This window comes from Ahaetulla prasina, chromosome 16 (genome assembly GCF_028640845.1).
Source record: "Ahaetulla prasina isolate Xishuangbanna chromosome 16, ASM2864084v1, whole genome shotgun sequence".
NCBI classification, from domain to species: domain Eukaryota; kingdom Metazoa; phylum Chordata; class Lepidosauria; order Squamata; family Colubridae; genus Ahaetulla; species Ahaetulla prasina.
Window position 1 is genome coordinate 969,892 of NC_080554.1, and position 22,051 is coordinate 991,942.

General features: G+C 45.8%; 1 protein-coding gene across 1 annotated transcript; it reads left to right on the forward strand.

The window, feature by feature from the left end:
• The first annotated feature begins 67 nt into the window (after nucleotides 1–67).
• On the forward strand, nucleotides 68–21,769 carry PKN3 (protein kinase N3). Its single transcript, XM_058159108.1, has 22 exons — nucleotides 68–1,471; nucleotides 3,531–3,786; nucleotides 4,872–5,023; nucleotides 5,856–5,964; nucleotides 7,000–7,154; nucleotides 7,957–8,143; nucleotides 11,103–11,294; nucleotides 11,975–12,084; nucleotides 12,159–12,302; nucleotides 12,715–12,790; nucleotides 13,117–13,300; nucleotides 14,601–14,712; nucleotides 15,058–15,116; nucleotides 15,307–15,373; nucleotides 16,119–16,210; nucleotides 17,078–17,254; nucleotides 17,469–17,531; nucleotides 18,258–18,334; nucleotides 18,445–18,587; nucleotides 18,833–18,940; nucleotides 19,046–19,126; nucleotides 19,494–21,769. The coding sequence occupies exons 1-22, from the start codon at nucleotides 1,448–1,450 to the stop codon at nucleotides 19,704–19,706; spliced, it is 2,781 nt and encodes a 926-aa protein (XP_058015091.1). The 5' UTR covers nucleotides 68–1,447; the 3' UTR covers nucleotides 19,707–21,769.
• Nucleotides 21,770–22,051: the final 282 nt, after the last annotated feature.

Consider the following 22,051-nt stretch of genomic DNA (forward strand, 5'->3'; position numbering starts at 1 on the left):
TTTCCTCTCAAGCCTTCATGCGGTGGCCAAAATTTTTAAAGCGATGTTACGTGTATCTTAAGTTGATAAAGTTGATACGGCTGTGTTAAAGAAGAGCTTTTCACATGTGGATTGGCTTCAGTTGCAAATCAGACAAGCAAATTAAACCACTTGAGAAATTCTATTGCTAAATCCACCATAGAAGTAGAAGTAAATCCCCATCTATGGTTTTGAAGGACAGTCTCAACTAGTTAAGAATCGCCTGCTGAGAAATGAACTGTGGCTTCTCATTGGTGCAGCCAAACTCAATTTTCTATCCGGTTTTTCTTTACAGCATCTTTTACTCAAGAAAAAAAAGTGTTGAAATAACAGGATTCTTCTGCCCTCTTAAGTAATTAACTGCCTTAAATATTTTTAATCTGGATCCGAGATGAAACAAATTCAGGCCTGATTTCCAAGTTTGCAGGATCCCATTAAGAGATCCTTCTGAATACAAATTGGATATTAGAAATTGCACCCAATGAGAATTGCTTCTCCCAAGATTAAAACCAGGTTTACAAGGCGGATTGAGACTGCACCAAAAAGTTTAAAAGTGGAAACTAAAAGGCCAAAAATTTATGAAAATTGTTTATTAATGCAGAATCCTTGTTGGCTGGAAAGGATTTTATTGGACACAAGTTATTGGTTGAAAAATGCTCCTGGTATAGAATAGAATTTATTGGCCAAGTGTGATTGGACACACAAGGAATTTGTTTTGGTGCATAGGCTCTCAGTGTACATAGAAGAAAAAGGGGGGGGGAAAAGTACCGTATATAGTATACTATAATATATAGTATACGGTTGCAATGAAGAAAAAAATTACTGGGTGCCGTACTTCTATTTATTTACACGCCACCTTTTATTATTTTTATAAATCGAACAAGGTTGAATGGCTCAAAATCAGCCACGCAGCCTTTCCGGTCTCCCATCTTCAGCATCTTCCCTCCCGCTGGTATCCTGCCATCAATCGCAAGGAAGGGGAAATAATTTTGGGGAGAAGCTGATAGAATAGAATTTTTGATTGGCCAAGCGTGATTGGACACACAAGGAATTTGCCTTTGGTGCATAAGCTCTCGGAGTACATCAAAGAAAAGATCCCTTCATCAAGGTACAATAATAAGACCCCGAGGGCTAAGCCTCCCCACACACACAATGTGCCCACGCCATACACAACTGGCCTGGGCGCGCGGGGGCCAGCATCCCCACGACCTTCCTGGGAGCCTGGGTCTACCTGCGAGGGCCGTTGTGCGGAAGCCCCCCGAGCCACGCGGGGCAAAGACGGCGAGCTTTCCCCGGGGGCTTCCCAGGCTCCGGCCGGGTCGGAGAGCCAGCAGAGGGCGCGACATGCGCGCCGCGTTTCCTCCGCGGGGCCGGGCCAAGTTTGAAAAAGTTCCCCGCCGGCGCCGGACGGGCTCCGGTGGCTGGAGCGATGGCGGCCGGGCAGATCCAACAGGTGAGCGCGCAGGAGGCGCCGCGCAGCGCAGGTGCGCCTTTGCAAAGCGGCCTCCTTTCCCCAGCCGGGGTTGCTGCGCCCACGTCGCGAGGCTGAGTGAGGAGGGGTCCTGCCCAACTGGGCTTTTGCAAAACCAGGCGCGAGTTTTGAGGATTCCGACGGTCGACGCGCGTTTTGTCTGGCTTGTTGGGGGGGGGGCGGGAATCCGAGTCTCTGGATTGGCTTGTTGGGGGGGGGTGCGAGGCTCTCCGAGGACGGGTCTCCAGGGGACGCCCCTGGCTTTGCAGCGGGGGAGGGGGGTCTTTAACCTGCCTTATCTGCGTTCCTTTTCTTTGCAAAGACCCCCACCCCACCCCAAAAAAAGGATGGGTTGCCTAATCTGCTTGTTTCCCTGCCTGCCTTGGCTCTATCGGGGTTGGGTCTCGCCTATGGAGAGAGTCGCTTGGGTGTGTATTTGCGTGTTGTGTTGTGTTAGGCTAGGCTGGGAGTTGTGATTCACATGGTTGTTAAGTGAATCCGGCTTCTCCCCATTGAGTTTGCTTGTTGGAAAAGCCCCCCACCCCACCCCAACACCACCATCACCATCTCAGCCCCTCTGCCCTGCCTTAACCTTAAGCCGAGCTGCGTTTCCTCCGAAATCTGGTCTGTTTCCTCGCTGGGCGAGACTTTCCTGCCCCCGCCGCTGTTTGTCCAATTTCCAGGAGTTGTTTGTTTAGAGACGGGAAACCTTCCCAGATTTCCGGCAGAGGTGGTGGCGTTTGAGCTGTGGAATATCGCACTGCCCACACGTGTGCCCCACACACACACACACTTCGCCCTTTTTTGCCTTGAAATGCGAAAGAGCGGAAGCATCACACCACAACTCAACCCCTTGGGGCTCTTCGGGGCCAGCCGGCCATTGCCTTCTCCTTCTTCTTCTTCTTCCTTAATTTCCTTATCATCCAGGATAGAGGCAGTCCTCGACTTACGGCCACAATGGAGCCCAACCTTTTTGTTACTAAACAAGACAGTCGTTACGTGTGTTTTGACCCTTTTTACAACCGTTTTTGCCACAATAGTGAAGTGTATCACAGCCATGGTTAAGTTAGTCACAAGGTTGTTAAGTGAATCTGGCTTTCCCCCATTGACTTGAAGGTCGCAAAAGGGGGATCACCCAGGACACTACGACCGTCATAAGTACTTGCATCTGAATTTTGATCACGTCAGCACGGGGATGCAACAACGGTCATAAGTGTCAAAAATGGTCATAAACCACGTTTTTTTTCAGTGAACAGTCACTAAATGAATGGTTGTAAGTCAAGGACTACCTGTAGTCACATTCAGTGACTTTAGCAGATCCGTTCTTTAGTTTTTTGAGAAAGATTTCTTCAGACCAAAGTGCTTTGCTGACTTATTTTGGGTTTTGTACACGTTAAGCCCATCATTTCTGTTGTTTTTTTGGCTGTGAACCGCCCTGAGTCCTTCGGGAGATGGGCGGTATACAAATATAATAAATAATAATAATAATAATTCAGGCATTGCTGTGCCGCCCATTTATGGCGTTCTTGAATCCAATGTTCAGAATCCAAGAAAGCTCCGAAAATTGAAAAATTGCAATCTTCTTTCTGCCAGAACTAACCTGGACACGTGCTCTAAGGAGGTCCAAGTTTCTTGCAACATCTCAGAAGCCAAAGGATATAATCTATTTATTAATTTTCCGCTTTAATCTTTTTTCTTAAATATTGAGCTTGTGGTTTCGATTGGTATTTTTGCACTTTTAAGATTTCTGTTTGTGTTTTGATTTGTGTTTCTGCCTTTTGCATTTTGGGTTTGTTTTTTGAGTCGTATTTCTGCCTCTTAAATTTTACATTTGTGTTTCAATTCCTGTTTCTGCCTTTTAAGTTTTGGATTGGTTTTGATTCCTGGTTCCCGTCATATTTTAAATCATCACCCATCTCGTGAAAAGGGGCCCTAGGCAGCGTACAAACAATTTAGTAAAGTTTTAAGTTGTTTATTTGTATTTTGATTTCTTTGTCTGAGGTTTGCCTTTTGTTATCTGTCCTTATGTTTGTGCAACCAGCTGAAGGTCCCAGATCCAGCAGGGATCCAGCAGAAACTGGAATCCGAAAAAGAATCCATCCACCGGGCCATCCAGAAAGAGCTGAAAATCAAGGAAGGGGCTGAGAATTTGCGGAAGGCAACCAAAGACAAGAAGAATTTGGCCCAGGTGGAGACGGCCCTGAAATCATCCAGCCGGAAGTTGGAGCAGTTGCATTGCCAGCTCCAAGCACTCCAAGGACGGATTGTCACCGGGGAGCGAGACGGTGGCCAATCAGGTAGGATGTGGAAGTGCATAGGGCCAGGGAATTCTGGGAATTGAAGTCCTCGCCTCTTAAAGCATGCTGGCTGGGGAATTCTGGGAACTGAAATCCACGCATCTTGAAGATGCTGGCTGGGGAATGTTGGGCATTTTAGTCCATGCCTTTTAAAGTATCCTTGCTAGGGGGAATTCTGGGAATTGAAGTCCTCCTAAGTCATGCCAACTGGGGAATTCTGGGCGTTGTAGTTTACACATCTTAAAGCCTGCCAACTGGGGAATTCTAGGAGTCTTAAAGGATGCTGATTGGGGGGGATTCTGGGAGTTCTAGTCCGTACCTCTTCAAGCATGGCAGCTGGGGGATTCTGGGAGTTGAAGTCCATATCTCTTAAAGCATGCCAGTTCAGAGTTTCTGAGTGGCCCTGCTACACAAGGGGCTTGTTGTGACCCAAGCCCAAGTAGGTAGTAGGAAACTCAGTCAGTGTAAAAACAAACAAACAAACTTTATTATAACAGTTGAGAATTAACTCATTCTCAGTGTTGTTCAACTAAACTAAAGCAAATTCCTCCCAACACAATTCCTCAGTCCTCTCACCAACCTTGGTCCAATTAGGAAAACTGCCAAAGGCCTTTCTTGGCAAAAGTTCAGAAGACACCGATACAAATGCAACAAGACAAAGCTGTCAATGTTGTTTTCCGGCAAAGAGCCCAAACGCTGTTGCTGGTTTTTAAAGCCTGAGGGGAGGGGCCAATCATCTCTTGGCCCTACTCCCGAGTCGTCCTCTTTGCTTGAGCTGCTCTTGCCTTCTGGCAGCTCTTCTCATGCGTGCATTAGGAACAGGCTCCTCCTGTTCCTCTGCCTCACTACTGTCAGCCTCTGGAGGCTCTGGAGTCCGCACATCACTTCCCGATGGCCCTGGCCCCACCTCTGCCTCCGATGCAGAGCCCTCATCCGGGCCTTCCCCTGACTCCAGGACTGGCCCATTGTCCTCCCCAGCCTCCTCACTGTCCGACTCCGCTGCCAGCTCTGCAGGCTGCTGGCAGACCACAACAAGGCTGCTGTTTAGTTGCCTCTTGTCAGATTGGCTTTTGTGTCCACCCCAGATGCAAACGGGTCACCCGATCTCAAGCTTTGGGGAAAAGACCCCAACTACATTTCAAAAAGGCTGGAGGCTTTGAAGAAACAGCTTCACATTGAGCTGAAAGTGAAGCAGGGAGCCGAGAAGATGCTCCAGGTCTATTCCAGCACAGCAAAGGTGAGTGAGGTCCCCTTTGTCCATCAAGTCACCCCTCTTTCTTTAAGGGTCACCCTTATGGCTGTGATTCTCAACCCGGACAGAATTCTGGCAATTGAAGTCCACACGCCTTAAACTTTTCAAGATTGAGAACCACTGGACTATGATCAAGTATTAGTACTACCACTTTATAAAGCCTTAGTAAGACCAAACTTAAAATACTGCATCCAGTTTTGGTCACCACATTATAAAATACATGTGGAGATTCTGGAAAGAGTGCAGAGAAGAGCAGCAAAGGTGATTAGGGGGCTGGAGGCTAAAACATACAAAGAACGGTTGCAGGAGTCGGGTAGGTCTGGTTTAATGAAAAGAAGGACCGAGGTGACATGATAGCAGTGTTCCAATATCTGAGAGGGATCAAGCTATTCTCCAAAGCACCTGAGGGCAGGACAAGAAACAATGGCTGGAAATTAAGCAAGGAGAGAAGCAATTTAGAACTAAGGAGAAACTTCGTAATAGTGAGAACAATTCATCAGTGGAAGGAATTTCGTCCAGAACTTGTGGCTGCTCTAAAAACGGGAGGTTTTTAAAAAGACATTAGACAACCATTTGTCTGAAATGGTGTAGGGTTTCCTTCTCAAGCAGGGGGTTGGACTAGAAGACCTCCAAGGTCCCGTCCAGCTCTCTTATTCTATAAAGTTCACAGATTCTACAGCACTAACTTGGCGCTGGCCATTAGTTGTCTGGATTCTTGTATTTAGCCATGAGTAAGTGGAGCTTCAAGTATGATCCTGATTTTTCACACCCTGAGCACTTAACGTTCCTCACCTCGGATTCTCTCTTCCTCCTCCAGGAGCGGAAACTCCTGGCGGCTGCTCAGCAAACATTTCAGGACAGCAAGACGAAAATTGAGCTGATCCGTATGGAGATGCTGAAGCTGTCTCAGGCGACGGGTGCTCCAGGTAACTCCCCTCAACCCGATAGGTGGGCTGCAGGGCATGCAAAGGGCAGGTACCGCTTGGGTATCCCAACAATCCCCCCTCCAAACGCACATACAAACACACACTGCTTTTCCAAATGGAAATCGGGCAACTGCTGATGGTAAACACTGCGCGGCAAAACCGTCACTGTTGGTAATGTAAAGTGAACCACTACGGACATGATTTTGGCAAGAACTGGAAGGAAATGCCGGTTTTCAGCAAAGCTGTCGCAAAACAAGATCAGGTGATGGTGGGAGGCTGCAAATGGTCGTAACTGCAGCCCAGTTGCCAAGTCCCTGAAATTTGATCACGTCACCGTGGAAGTAGCACCCCGTTGTAGATCCTTTGTAACTTCAAATCAGGGGTAAAATCCAGCAGGTTCTGGAGAATCGGTAGTGGAAATTTTGAGCAGTTCAGAGAACCGGCAAATACCACCTCTGGCTGGCTCCAGAGAGGGGTGGGAATGGAGATTTTGCAATATCCTTTCCCCAGGAGCGGGGAGGGAATGGGGATTTTGCAGTACCCTTCCCCTGCCCCACCAAGCCACACCACACCCACCAAGCCACGCCCACAGAACCGGTAGTAAAAAAATTTGGATTCCACCACTGCTTCAAATGGTTATTAAGCAACGAGCCCTAAATTGAGGACGGCTTGTATTACTGATGGGGTCCCTTGCGTGGAAGTTACAGAGTTTTGTCATCTTCTTCCAGTTCTGTTCTCCAGCAAAGAGGGAAGCTGTTCTCTGTATCAGCTCCTGCCCTTGCAGATAAAAAAAATAAATCAGATTGCTGGTCCCGAGAACCTGCGTTACACATTTGTACTCAATGTGGATTAGCCACTTGCTTTGTTTTCCTTTCTCTGCTACAAAATCAGCCAAAAAGAAAAAAGAAAAACCCACTGTGTTCTGTGCATGAAAAGCGGCAGGGGGGGGTTGTGTTCCTGTTTCCAGTGGTAGAAGGTCGCTCAGTCTGTCGGCTGTTGCTGGTTCCTCTCAATTATGCCCGTCCGCCTCTGCAGGGGTAGCAGGCAGGGGGCCCGTCTTGCTTCTGGAGCTGCGTCTCGAAGAACTGAGGCATCGTCTGCGGATTGAAGCGGCGGTGGCGGAGGGAGCCAAAAACGTGGTGAAGATCCTCGGCGGGCGGCGAGTGCAAGACCGGAAAATGTTGGCAGAGGTGGGTGGAGCTTTGCATCTGCAGCAAACAGATTCTGCAATCAGAGTTGGTGACTCTGCATGTTTCTAGTCCCCGTGGAGGGTGGAGCCCACGATTCAAAGGGTCTCCCTCTGCCAGATATGTTGGATTACAATTCCTAGGATCCCCCAGCGAAGGCGGTCACTGGATTTGCAGCACTGTAGAGAGACTTCTGGAAACCGCTGGATTAAAGAAAAAAAATCTGCTAGGTCTCACACTTGAATTATCTGCGCTGAATTTTGCATGTTAAAATTTCCTTAACAACCATGGCAAGAAAGGTCGTAAAACAGGGCAAAGCTCACTTAATAAATGCCTCACTTAGCAACAGATGTTTTTGGGCTCAGTTGTGGTTGTAAGTCCAGGGACGCGGTGGCTCAGTGGCTAAGACGCTGACCTTGTCGACTGAAAGATTGGCAGTTCAGCGGTTCGAATCCCTAGCGCCGCGTAACGGGGTGAGCTCCCGTTCCTTGTCCCAGCTTCTGCCAACCTAGCAGTTCGAAAGCACTTAAAAAAATGCAAGTAGAAAAAGAGGGACCACCTTTGGTGGGAAGGTCACAGCGTTCCTTGTGCCTTTGTTGTTGAGTCATGCCGGCCACATGATCACGGAGACGTCTTCGGACAGCGTTGGCTCTTTGGCTTTGAAATGGCGATGAGCACCACCCCTTAGAGTTGGGAACGACTAGCACGTATGTGCGAGGGGAAGCTTTACCTTTAAGTCCAGGACTACCCTTATTTCACACTTTTAATCCGTTTTTTCTTCTCCCTCTTTTACGCTGTGCTGTAGGCTCAGGCTTGTCTGCAGGAATCCTCCCAAAAGATCGATCTCTTTCGACTGGCTCTCGAGCAACTTCTGAGCCAGCTTTCTCCAGATGACCCAAAACGGGGGCTGATCAAGCAAGAGATAAGAGACACCTTCTCCCTTGGGGCCCAAGAGTCGCCCCCCACTTCGATCAGGCCCACGGCTCTCACAGGTATCTTTCCAGGAACTTATTCTCCAAAGCCCCCGAGGGCAGGACGAGAGACCGTGGGGTGGAAGCTCCTCGGAGGGGGGAGATCCAACCTGGAAGGAAGGAGAAAATTACTGACAGTGAGAACAATCCATTAGCGGAATGGCCTTTTTTTAAAATTTATTTTATTTTAATTTATTTATTTTGTCAAACATGTACAAGGTAACAGGTATAAGTATAAACACGGACATAGGAAATGAGTACAAATAAATGGGAACAGTAGGACAGGGACGCTATGCACACTGGTGCGCTTATGCACGCCCCCTTTACGGACCTCTTAGGAATGGGGTGAGGTCCACGGTAAACAGTTTACGGTTAAAGTTATGTGGGTTTGAGGCTGTAACAACTGAGTCAGGCTGTGTATTCCAGGCATTGACCACTTGGTTGCTGAAGTCGTATTTTCTGCAAACGAGTTTGGAACGGTTTACCTTGAGTTTGTATTTATTGTTTGCTCGTGTATTGTTGTGGTTGAAGCTGAAGTAGTCATTGACAGGGAGGATGTTGTAGCAGATAATTTTGTGTACTACGCTTAGGTCAGACTGAAGGCGGCGTAGTTCTAAGTTGTCTAAGCCCAGAATTTCAAGCCTGGTGGCAGAAGGGATTCTGTTGTGAGCAGAGGCGTGGAGGAGTCTTCTCGTAAAATATCTCTGAACTCGCTCAGTTGCATTAATGTCCGATATACAGTGCGGATTCCAGGCAGACAAGCTTTATTCGAGAACTGGTTTGGCAAAGGTTTTGTATGCCCTAGTTAGCAGTACAATATTACCAGAGAAGAAGCTACACGAGATTACGTTAACAACTGTTAATGCCTTTTTGGCAATGCTGTTACAGTGAGCTCTGGGACTTAGATCATTTGAGATGAGTACTCCCAAGGTCCTTGACAGAGTGAAGGTCGTCTACGAGGTTGTATCCACCCTACTCGTATTTGGTGTTCTGATTTTTGTTGCCAATGTGTAAGACAGAGCGTTCGTTGGTTGAGATTTGGAGTTGCCAATTGCACAACCATTCTGACGCATAGTCAAGGTCGCTTTGTAGGGTAGCAGCATTGTCGGTGGTGTTAAATAGTTTTACGTCATCAGCGAAGGCTTTGAAGAAGAGATTGGGCAACCCTTTGTCCAGGATAGGATAAGGATTTCTGCCTGAGCAGGGGGTTGGACTAGAAGACCTCCAAGGTCCCTTCCAACTCTGTCATTCTGTTACTCTGTTAACATTTCAATATTTGTGTGTGTCTTTCACCTTGGCGAATTCAAACCTTGATATCCCCATACGGTAGGATGCAATTAGCAGGCTGGGAGGGAGGAAATCACTTTGAATGAGAGGAAGTGCCAGTCCGGAGTTTTGTGTATGGAAAAAAAAAAAAACCCAGCCACAACGAAGTCTTAACTCTCATTTGACATACAAAACTCTGGATATTTTAAAAAGGAATAACGACATTCCCTTTCTAACGACAACCCGACTTTCCAGCAGCTATAAAGATTCAAATGCAAATTTTTCGAATTTGCCTGCACTAATTAAAGCCCATGGCATCAAACCCATTAAATCTGATTTTGTGTTCCAGCCTGTCTGCATGCAAATGAAAAGACAATAAAAATTGTGGATTCATAGATTACTGGAAGCAAAGAATACCATGCAGATTTTATTGTTTTTTTAATTTCCTTTCTTTTTCGTCCATTTAGATCATTTCCTTTCCTCTTTCTCCTCTCTTTCTCTTTTCTACCCTTTCCTTTCCTCCCCTTCCCCTTCATTTTTCCCCCTTCCCTTCCAATACCCCTTCCTTCCCTCTTTTCCCCCTTTTTCCCTTTCCCCCCTTTCCTTTCATCAAATTTCTACACCGCTCCTCCCCTACAGGCCCTGAGTCCTTCGGGAGATAGGGCGGTATATAAATACGATTAAATAAATAAATAAATAAATAAATAAATACAGTGACTCTGGCCAGCATTATTACATGAAAGTTTCTCCATTTTAGACTTAACAGCAATTTTTTTTTTACAAAATCAAGGAATGCTCTTATGTGATAAGGACAATGTTGCGGCATTTTTAAACAGATTGACTACGTTCAGCATAATAACAAAGTAATCTCACTTATCCTTAGAGGTTGTGTGTGTTTATGTGTAAACACTAAGTCAAATGGCAACAAAGCTGCAGACAAGTTTGCCAATTTCCACAAAAACTTCAAAGTACACCAAATAAACAGAAGTCTGTTTTCTGAGTATTGTAACTGGATCAGATTAGTCAAAGAACCAACATCTCTGTTCAATCCCAGAGGGATAAAAAAAAATACTATTTCTTTTAGATCTACTGGCTCATTCATCTGGATTTTCCATTCTAAATTATTGCGGTAAATATGAATAGAATAGAATAGAATAGAATAGAATAGAATAGAATAGAATAGAATAGAATAGAATAGAATAGAATAGAATAGAATAGAATTTTTTATTGGTCAAGTGTGATTGGACACACAAGGAATTTGTCTTGGTGCAGATGCTCTCAGTGCTAAATGATTTGAATAATCCCAGCAATTTTCTCATTCAATTACCGTATATATTTTGAACATTTTTTTCCTTACAATCCCCCTGAGCTATAAATTTTCCTGCACTCGTTAAAATTGCTCTTGGGTCTTTGAGTAATTAAGTTCATGCGCAGGGAATCATTTCGACAGATTTTAAGATTCTTCCCTGCAGCATATCTGCAGTGGCGTCCCGGAAAGTTAAGTCCGAGAGCTTAAACTGTGTCACTGGAGGTTTTCGAACATAGACAGTCCTTTGATCAGGATGGTATTAGATCTCCTGCCTTGAGCAGACGGTTGGGCTAGAAGACCTCCAAGGTCCCTTCCATCCTTAAACTTCTACGTTCCATGAAGTTGAATTGTATCTCTTTGGCTATAATTGTTCTACACTTTGTGGTTCTTCTCTTTGGCTCGCAGGTAGCCTTCAAGTACGTTTGGTCGGCTGTGAAAACCTCTTGGAGAAGATCTCGGGCCGTTCCCGTGTGGCCACTTCCTTGCCGGTTTCCATGAGCCCTGGGGACTTCAAGTTCTTGAGTCGGACGTGGGTTGGGGTCAACATCCCCGGCCGGGGGTCTGCGGGGAAGCTCCTTCGCCAGGAGGAACTCAGCAGTGAGTGTTGAAGACTCTCTGTGGAAATAGAGCCGAATCAGGCTTATTATCATTATTATTATTATTATTATTATCAGGCTTATAAAAGTGATCGGGAACCACTCTAAGATGGTGACGTGGGTAATAGATGCCCTGTAATCTGTTGTTCTAATTTTATTTTCAAACACCATCGGATAGGTGCTTTTTAGTTCCTGAATGAACTCAACGTGCAGGTAGTCCTCGAATTAACGACCGTAATTGAGCCCAAAACTGTTGCTAAGCAAAGATTCAAGGGAGTTTTGTCCCATTTTACGACCTTTCCTGCCACAGTCGTTAAGTGAATCCCTGCAAAGTTAGCAACACGTCGTTAAGCAAATCTGACTTGGCTTGTCAGGAGGTCGCAAAAGGGGATGGCGTGAGCCCGGGACGCTCAACCGTCGTAAGTACATTCCAGTTGCCGAGACTCTGAATTTTGATCCCGCGATCGCGGGAATGCTGCAACAGTTGTGTGAAAACTGGGTCCTAGGTCACTTTTTTTTACTGCCGTTGAAACTTTAAAACCGTCATTAAATAAATGCCAATGGTCTCTAAGTGAGGACTGCCCGCAGCGTTAGGGGGGGCTTGGCATAGGCTCTTCCCAAGGAGACATGGCACCCCAAAGATCTGATGTCAGCCCTGTTTCTTCTTTCTTCCTTTGGCAGGAGAAGTCCTTGCAGTTCTCAAAGTTGACAACAAGGTTGTGGGTCAGACCAGCTGGGGCCCGGTTAGCAGGCAAGCTTGGAACCAGAGTTTCACGGTCGAGTTGGAGAGGGTAAGACTCAGACAATCAAAGAAAGGGATGTTTTTTGGGAGTTTTTCCTGATCTCTCTTCCCTTCGCCCTGCAGTCTCGGGAGCTGGAGATCTCGGTCTATTGGCACGACTGGCGCCAACTCTGCGGGGTGGCCTTTCTGCGCCTGGACGGCTTCCTGGACAACGCCAGGCACCCCATGGCGGTTTCCCTCGAACCCCAAGGGACGCTCTTCCTAGAGGTGAGGGAGAGTTGGGTGCTTTTCCAACTTAACCAACATTCGGTCAGAGTTACAACTGACTTAGAACAAGTCCTCACTCAACGCAGCATCTCCAAGATCACATTATCAAAATTCGAGCAATTGGCAACTGGCATAAATTTACGATGGTTTTAGCATCCCTGAGGTCATGTGATTCTCTCTTTGTGACCTTCCCAGCTGACTTCCGACAAAATCAGGGAGGGAAACTCGATTCCCTTAACGGCCATGTGATTCACGTAACAACTGCACTGATGTGTTCAATAATTGTGGCAAAACGATTGTAAAATCAAGCCTGATTCAGTCAACGACTGTCTTGCTTAGCAACGTTGAAGTTGGAAGTCCACAAGTCTTGAAATTGCCTAATTCACAGCCATTGTTCCTCCTTCCTCCATAGGTAACATTCAGCCAGCCGGTCGTTGAGACCCACGCTAAGCTGCAACGCCAGAAGCGCATTTTCCCCAAACAGAAAGGTAATTACGGAGGAAGATAATTGATGCCAATATTTTCCCCTGCATTAAGAACTTCCATTGCATCATCCGATGACCATCATGGACAGTTGAACAGCTCTTAGAAGCTAGAACAGGGCTGGAAGGGACCCCGGAGGTCTTCTAGTCCAACCCTCCGCTCAAGGCAGGAGACCTTATACTTCTTCCCTGTCCATCAGAACTCAGACTGAGTTTTGAGGAGAAATGCTGGACATCCAGAATCAAGGATGGCCAGGAGGGTGGCTGGCCACCAGAAAGGCCCACCCAGACCTCGGGTTGAGCATCGCTGGCTTTGGTATCGTTCCCTGCAGGGAAAGAGTTTCTCCGAGCGTCTCAGATGAACGTCAACATTGCCACCTGGGGACGTTTGATGATGAGCCTTCTGCCCCCTTGCAGTTCCTTGAATGCTTCGAGCCCCCCTTTCCGAGGGTCTCTGCAACCAGATGTTGCTTCTGCAGCTGCTGCTGAGGACATCCCCAGGCCTTTGGGGACCAGGTGAGCCCAGTCTGGAATCTAGTTTGTTCAATCCATTGGTGGGTGATCTAGGAATGGAAGGCGGGTATTCCTCGACTTCCGACCAGAACCTCCGTTGCTAAGCAAGGTGGCTGTTAAGTGAGTCTCACCCAATGTTCCATTAGGATGGAAACTAATCAAGGAGAGAAGCAACTTAGAACTAAGGAGAAATTTCCTGACAGTTAGAACAATTAATAAGTGGAACGACTTGCCTGCAAAAGTTGCGAATGCTCCAACACTGGAAATTTTTTAGAAAATGTTGGCTAACCATCTGACTGAGATGGTGTAGGGTTTCCTGTCTGGGCAGGGGGTTGGACTAGAAGGCCTCCAAGGTCTCTTCCAACTCTGCTGTTGTTATTATTATTATTAAGGCGGCTGGGAAACGGTGACCCCACGGGCACAATGTCTTAAGTACACGCCAGTTGCCAAGAGTCCAGACTGCCTGTGTTTGGTGGATAAGGCGGATTTAGGCATTTGGAGAGAAAAGGAGAGTTTAAAAATGTAAAAAGAAATGTAAAAGTAATATTGAATTAGATAAAGTGGGAGGAATTATGGAATACAAATTATAAACTAACAATGTTGGTACCCTATAAAGAAAACATGTACACTTATAAAATATTTTATAGGTGGCACCTGCCACCAGCTAGATTGGCAAAGTTGTTCCTCCATCCTTCACCACTGTGTTAGAAATGTAAACACCAAAAGGGAACGTATTATCATATGTGGTGGTCCTGTCATAAACCAAAACAATATTGACAAAAAAATTAAATTACAAATAGAAGAAATTATAAATCAACATATAGAAATGAGGCTGGAAACATTTTTACTGGGAATAATTTCAGGGTCATATGAAAAAGAAATACAATATTTAATTATTCACATAATTACAGCAGCACGAATCGTTTAAGCACAGAACTTGAAAAAATAACAATATATACCATCTGAAGACAATGTAATTAGAAAAATCATGGAATGTGCAGAAATGGATAAGCTTACGAAGGAGATACAAGAAAAAGAGGAAAGAGAATATTTCCTAGTTTGGGAGAGATGGTATAAATGATTGGAGGAAAAGGGGAGGGGGAAAAAAGACAAGGAAAGATTAAATAACAGTTAAAGTAGGAGTAGAAATATAAGAACGAATGTATAAGTATTGATTACTGACGCGAAACTGTTGAAAAGAAAAAAGTGTTAATATATTTTGTGGTTTTTTTAAAAAAAAACCTGTTTAATAAAAATTATTTTTAAAAAATGTAAAAAGAAAAAATATCTCTTCCAAATCCAGCACTTCCCCTCCGGTGAAGCTGATCCAGAGAAATCAGCCGCCCCCTAAGCCCCCCCGCCTCTTTCTGCCTCTTTCTCGCAAGGAAACCGTCCCGTCTCCAGCAGATCTGGCGGTAAGTCTGGCTCGGTTCGGTTTGTCTTTTGGTCCAGATGACTTTAGGGTTCTATTGGGGAAGTTGTAGGTTCTGAGTACCTAAAGGTTATAAATTTGTTTGTTTTTATTATTTTATCGTTTTTATAAATAACCCAAGATGGTGGGTTATTTCTAATAAATATCTAATCAACTTTCCTCCTCCTCCTATTTTCCCCACAACAACAGCCCTGTGAGGGTGGGTTGGGCTGCAAGAGAGGGACTGGCCCCAAGTCACCCAGCTGGCTTTCACGCCTAAGGCTGGACTAGAACTTCCCATCTTTTGGTGACTGGCCCAGTGGTCTCCACTCCTTCCCTGTGTTTATAGGACGAGAAGGCTCGCCTCCGCCATGAAAAAAAAGGCAACTTGCCACAAACCAGCATCAGGTACGAACCGAAACGCGAGAGGCATTAACCAGGTTTTTTGGCAGGTGCTTTCAACCTCCTTTGCTGCAATCAGTACCTTCCTGCTGGCGGGTGGGAGCATCCGGCTGCTATAAAACCTCATTTAAAACAATAAAACTAATAAAAAAGAATCAAATAAATTAATGTAATATAATATAATATTCCTTCCCAGGAGGACCGCTCTGCGGCTTGAAGACTTCTGTTGTATGGCGGTGCTTGGGAGGGGCCATTTTGGAAAGGTAGAGTAAACCTAGAGTAGGGTCACAGAAATAGAGATCATGTGACCCTGGGATGCTGCAACCCACCCAAATTTTGATCACGTGACCACGGGGCAGGCTGAAGTGTTCATAAGTGTGAGGACTGATGGATGAGTCCTTTGCCAGGCGCCTGAAGTTGGATCATGTGGGAATGTTGTGATGGATAGTCGTATAAGTGCAAGAACTGGTTGCAAGTCTCCTTTTTTTTTTTGAGGGGGTGGTGGTGCTGTTTTAACTTCGAACTGTCGCTAAATGAATTATTTTTTTTTGTTTACATTTATACCCCGCCCTTCTCCGAAGACTCAGGGCGGCTTACAATGTATAAGGCAATAGTCTCATTCTTTTTGTATATTTTTTACAAAGTCAACTTATTGCCCCCCCAACAATCTGGGTCCTCATTTTACCTACCTTATAACCCACCACTTTGGGTTATTTATAAAGGGTGGAAGGCTGAGTCAACCTTGGGCCGGGCTCGAACCTGCAGTATTTGCAGGCTTTGTGTTCTAATAACAGGCTTCTCTATTGCCTGAGCTATCCCTTGGTTGCAAGTCAAGGACTACCCTTACAGCGAGCAGACAAGAATTGATGTGAAGTATTTCTTCATTAAAAAAAAAATGATTCGGTCATTTCAGCGTTTATGGGGCAGGTGCAAAGCTGCTGTGGGGGTGGGGGGGAAACTAGTTTTGATTTTGGCCCGTTCCCAAGAGGATTGGATGGTTATTTCTAGGTCTTGCTCGCCCGTCACAAGGCCACCCAAAAGCTCTTCGCCATCAAAGCCTTGAAGAAGCAGGAGATAATCAGCCGGGATGACCTGGACAGGTGAACATTGCTTAGCTTGTAAGATTTGCATTTGGTTTTTCCTCCAGAAAAGAGCCCTGAGGGCTTCTTGGCAGCTGGCCCAAATATAAAAAAAAAGACGACAAAGTCTGTTGGGTTGATGGTGGACTCGAATTCGGGTCTCCCTATAGTTAGCTCATCACAGTAGCCTTCAGCCGGGGGAGATTCTCAGCAAAACAGCTGGCCAGCTTGTTTGCCTAGAATGGCGTTTCTAAACTTTGGCAAGTTTTAAAAAGAATGGACTTCAACTCCCAGAATTCCCCAGCCAATTGACGTTAAGATAGATGGCCTTCAACTCCCAGAATTTCTCAGCCAATTGGTGTAAAGATGGGTGCATTCAACTCCCAGAATTCCCCAGCCAGCCTGCTTTAAGATTTGTAAAATGCTTAGCTGGGGGAAATTCATCTTAAATTCACCAAAGCAGAAAAATTCTGGCTTAAAAGAAAAATTACATTGCCAACTCAGTAAAAAACTTAAAAAGTTAATTATAACCGTGATTCTTTTTCAGGATGGAACTGAAATTGGAAGGTCTGTGATTCCAATTGTTGGTATTTCCTCTTTCTTTAAAAAAAAAAAGTAGTTAGTTTGTTTATTTGGTGAATATATACGCTGCCCATCTCATTCATGGGACTCTGAGCTGTCAAAAGTCAAAAACACAGGATAATGCAAAAAAAACCCACTCCCAAAACAAATAACAAATAATTAAAAAAAAAGCCATTTTATGAAAGGTGCTAGTCCTCATGAAAGTGAAAGAAAGTGAAAGAAAGGGGAAGGGGAAATTCCAGGAACAAAGGATATCTTTATTGTCTTTTGATGTTTCCTCAACATTTTTTTTTAAATCTCCGGCAGCTTGTATTGTGAGAAACGTATTTTTGAAGTCATCCATTCTTCCGGTCATCCCTTCCTGGTCAACATGTTTGCCTGTTTCCAGACTTTGAGTCATGTATGTTTTCTGATGGATTACGTTCCTGGCGGGGACCTCATGATGCACATTAGCTTCAACAATTTCTCGGAAGATACAGCTCGGTGAGTGGATGAAAATTACAGAACATAGAATAACAGAGTCGGAAAGGAACTTGTCCAACCCCCCCCCCCTGTTCAAGCAGGAGAGCCTAGACCAGCACTGTTGTTAAATTCAAACGTTCACTAGGTACCCCATCCTAAGTAGAGGACTAATTGTGTACCCTTAATTATGCTATGTGTTTGATCCTCTTCCCTTCCCTGTTCAATCATTTCAAAGGTTCTGCTCTGCCTGTGTTGTCTTAGGACTCCAGTTCTTACATGAGAAGACCATCATTTACAGGTAAGACATCTGAAATGCAAGAATAGAACTGTTGGCTTTCGTGCCTTAGGCAGGACTAGAACTCACCATCTCCTGGTGATTGACCCAAAGTCGCCTAGTGTCAGCTGCCACCTTACTCTTGCTTGTACTTTGCTACCATGCAGTGACAGACTGCCATGATCTTAGGGGAGAATGAATGGGAGGGGAAATGCTTGGCGGGTGGGGGGAAACGAAAGTAACTGTGCTGTATCTCCCTGAGACACTGCTTCAAGGTCACCTGGCTGGGAGAACAGAACCGCTGCACACCAACCTACAATTGAAGTGACCGTTCTGAAAACATCTTGCTTGAACCTGATTGGTCATGTGGGGATCCGTGATGGGAGGCAGTTAAAGGAGGAAAAAGTGGGACTTAAGATTTTTGGCGCGTGATTCTCAGTTCTGGCTTTGCATTACACTTAAGATTTTTGGCGCGTGATTCTCAGTTCTGGCTTTGCATTACACTTTTCTAAACTTTGTTGCCTTTCTCAACAAAGGGAGCCAAGGATTGTTTCTGTTCAGAAATTTAAGTGGTGGCAGGTCTGACACCTAACCAGCTTTCATACCTAGTGTGGGACTAGAACTCGCTGTCACCTGGTTTCTTGACCAGCACCTCAATCGTTCCACCAAGTTGGCTTTCTGTCTCCTTAATACGGTGGAGTCTTCCCTTTCTCCCTTTCACCTCTCTTTTCCCTGCCGCTCCTTCTGCAGAGATTTGAAAATGGATAACCTGCTCCTAGACGCTGAAGGATTTGTGAAGATCGGGGACTTTGGGCTCTGCAAGGAAGGTGAGGGCAAGGAAAGAGCTTTGCTTGGCGGGGGGAGAGGGTGGGATAGCTGTGAGTATTTGCAATCCAGTGAACAGGTTTGTTCAACTCTCGTTTATCCGGCTTCCCAGGTGTAGGTTTTGGAGACAGGACAAGCACCTTCTGCGGCACCCCAGAATTCCTGGCTCCAGAAATTTTGACGGATCCATCCTACACCCGGGCAGTGGACTGGTGGGGTCTTGGTGTGCTTATTTTTGAGATGCTGGTGGGAGAGGTGAGCTGGTAACCTCATGAGGTCTTCTCAAGCTACAAGAGGGATGGGGCTAACTTACTTCTTAAAATTAATTATTTCAGGGCTTCTTGGTTGAATTCCTCAGGCAAGAGTTGGTGACTTTGGGCCGGCCTACCTCATAGGGTTGTTGTGTGGAGAGGAGGCTGTTTTGAAATCCCCCCTCCCCCCCTTGGAAAAAAGGTGAGAAACCCACGGATTAAAACGGTTCCAAATTCTTTCCTTCCAAGTCTCCGTTCCCCGGTGACAACGAAGAAGAGATGTTTGACAGCATCATCAGCGAAGAAGTCCGTTTCCCGCGATTCCTCTCCGAGCTCAGCACTTCGCTTATGCACAAGGTAGCATTGTGGATTCGTGGTGGGGGTCCCACAGCAAAGTTTTGGACTGGATTGGAACCCAGACCCATTTTTGGGGGGGTTTTCGCTTCATTTTTTTCTCGTCAGCTTCTCCAAAAGTGTCCCGAGCGACGTCTCGGAGCAGGAGCGAAAGACGCCGAGGAGATCAAAATCCATCCGTTTTTCAAGGTATGGAGGTCCAGCCGTACGGAGGTCCAACCCTGATTGTTGTGGGCAACAGGCTGACTCTGTGAAGCGGTATATAAGTCTTAAGCGCTATTGCCAGTTGTAAACCACTCACATTTGAATGACACGACTTGTGGGGATGCTGCCTTCTTTGTAAGTGCAAGGAGTGGTCATAAGTCACTTTGTCTCAGTGCTCTTGTAACTTTGAACTGGTCTCTAATGGATGTAAGTCAAGGGCTACCTGTATTGTAATTTTGTGATGTCAGATCCTATGGAAGTTAAGCAATTTGAATGTTTGGGCCATTTTTGACTTTCTGTGTTGTTGTTTTTTTTCTCTCTCTCTCTCTCTCTTCCCCCCCTCCCCCCGCAGGAGATAAATTGGGCTGCTCTGTTCGCACGGAAGCTCAAACCGCCTCTGGTGCCCATCCTCAAAAGTGCTACCGACATCAGCAACTTTGACAAGGAGTTCACGTCTCAAAAGCCCGTCCTCACACCTCTGGAGGACGCCCCCCCTCTCTCCATCAAGGAACAAGCCCGGTTCAAGGATTTCGACTTCCTTTCCAAACACCTCCTGGACGTCTGAGTTTGGGCCTGATCCCTGCACTGCTGCTAAAGATCCCCCCCCACCCCACTCCCTCAGCTGCTGCTCAGAACAAGCTTTAACAGATCACGGTTTGGAGAAACCAACATTTCCAAGCACTGTTGGTTTTTTTTACATTTTTCCAGGCAACAATTTTAATCCTCTGACTCTGGCCCCAGGGACCGTCTAAGAACTGGTCAACTTCCATCGGTTCCCCGCTAATTCTGAATTGTTGGGGACGTGGGGCCAACAATTTACAGAGAAGAGATTTTATGCCGGATAGTTGTGAGTCTTGAAAAGGAATTATGACTTTATTGACAGCCTTCTGGAAGGCTGATAAAAACTGTGCGTGCAAAAGTAAGCCCTGCAATTTGGGGTTTGCTCTGAAAATCCATCAAAAATCCATTTTGCTGTAGGATCCAGTAGACTTAAGAAACCAATGGTCCATTCAAGGACCGTCTCCTCCATTAAGACAAGATGAGAGCATCCCAAAAGCAGGATGAGGACTACGGTTGTGTGTTTGGGAACCTCGTCTCTTCTCCAACCCCTCAAAGATTCTGTCTAGTGGGTCCAGAACCCTCCACGGAAAACCTAATGCCATTTTTAGACGTGTGTGACTGAAACCCAACACTCGACATTGTTCCTTGTCTGCATTTTATGATGAAACCTGGCTCTCCAAAAATGTAGTTTTGCTTTAGGGTGTAGTTTGTACTAAGTAGGTCCCTTTAAAGCTTGGCAACTTTAAGATGGGTGGATTTCAACTCCCAGAATTCCCCCCGAGACTGCTTTGCGAATTCTGGGGGTTGAAATCCACCCATTTTAAAGTTGTCCAGGTTGAGAAATATTGACCTAGAGCAGAGGTCTCCAATCTTGGCCTCTTTGAAGACTTGTGGACTTCAACTCCCAGAATTCCCCATCCACAAGTCTTACAAATGGCCAAGTTTGGAGGCTTATGATTTAAAGGTCGAAGTATTTGACCCACTTGGGGTCTCTTGGCCTCGCCTGCAACCTCCCAGCCCCAGAGGGTGGAAATTTGCTCCCCCATCCCGTTGGGTCCCACAGCTGGAAACTCTGCACATCTGGCTGAGCTGTCTCTGTCCATATTGGACCTCCCGTTAGGCAGGCGGCGGAATGATCGGCAGGCAGAACGCACGCTCTGATCAGCATGGAATTCGAACTCTATCCTCCCACCGGACGACTGCAAGAAATGTCCAGTGTTGCTTGCAAACAAAGTCTCCGTTCTTCCCGTGGCTTTGGAAACAAAGCCAGCCCTTTTCCTTGTTCCCAGACTCAGCTCAGGGCACACAATGCGCCTCTTTCAAGACGGTCCCTCCGTCAGGCCTCAGCTGCCTCGGTTTCCCCATCTGCTTCGCCTCTGGAGATGTCACTTTGGGGAGCCATTGAGTGAATTTATGAGAATACTATTTTTTCTTCTTCCTCTCCTCACCAGGAATGGGGTGCAAATGCCCTCCTGTTCGGAGGGAGGAGCGGGAGAGAGAAGAAACGCGATGCAAAATGCTTGTCGCCTTTCCGCCATTCACTGTGATGATTGAATTAATTTAAAATTAAACTCATTTCAATAAGAAAAGAAAAGCATGTTTTCTAAGATGGGGAAATCCTGCTAGCGTGATTGAGCAACTGCAAGAGGCAGGAAAGTTTCATTTTTTTTCCCCCAGTTGCAAATCCATGTGCTGGGCTACCTGGTGTCTCCAGTCCTGCTGTGGATGATAGGAATTGTAGTATGACGTACCTGGGAGCATGTGGTGATGCCGAAGAGCTCCGTGCGAGTTTGGTACGACAGAAATGATTTCCATAGTAGCCTTCAACTCACTGTTCGGAACAGGATTTCTCTTGCTAAGCAGCAACAGAACTGAGTCAACTGAGTCACACCGGCTTGGATGAGCCTTTTTGCCACGGTCACTAAGCGAATCACTGCAGTCAAGTGAATCATGTAGTTGTTAAGTAAACCCCATTAAAAATACAATGGGAAAAATTTCTCAGGGAACAGTTCTGAATTCAGTGAAACACCTGTGAATTTTTCCCATCGTATCCTACCAGCTCTGAAACAAAGGCCTTAATTTTATTATTTAACACCTTTCTATAAAAAAATATATATTATTTAACACCTTCGTGCCTTTTTTTTTAATTGAACACGAGCAGATTCACAAAACTCCCTCAGCCCCATTGTGATTTGGGAGTTTACCGAGGGAAACCCTGGCCAGTTTTTTATTCCATTTCTTACACTCTCTAGGTCGTAAGTGTGAGGCGCGGTCTTAAGTCACTCTTCCCCAGGGCCATTATAACTTCTAACGGTCGTTAAAAAGAAATAGTCAAAAACAAAAAAATAT

Bases quoted from the DNA above. Each gene is read 5' to 3' on its own strand.
- PKN3 (XM_058159108.1), top strand. From the start codon at position 1,448: ATGGCGGCCGGGCAGATCCAACAG. The intron at 8,144-11,102 runs GTATCTTTCCAG...TTTGGCTCGCAG, and splicing joins CAGGCCCACGGCTCTCACAG to GTAGCCTTCAAGTACGTTTG. The intron at 16,211-17,077 runs GTGAACATTGCT...AATCTCCGGCAG, and splicing joins AGCCGGGATGACCTGGACAG to CTTGTATTGTGAGAAACGTA.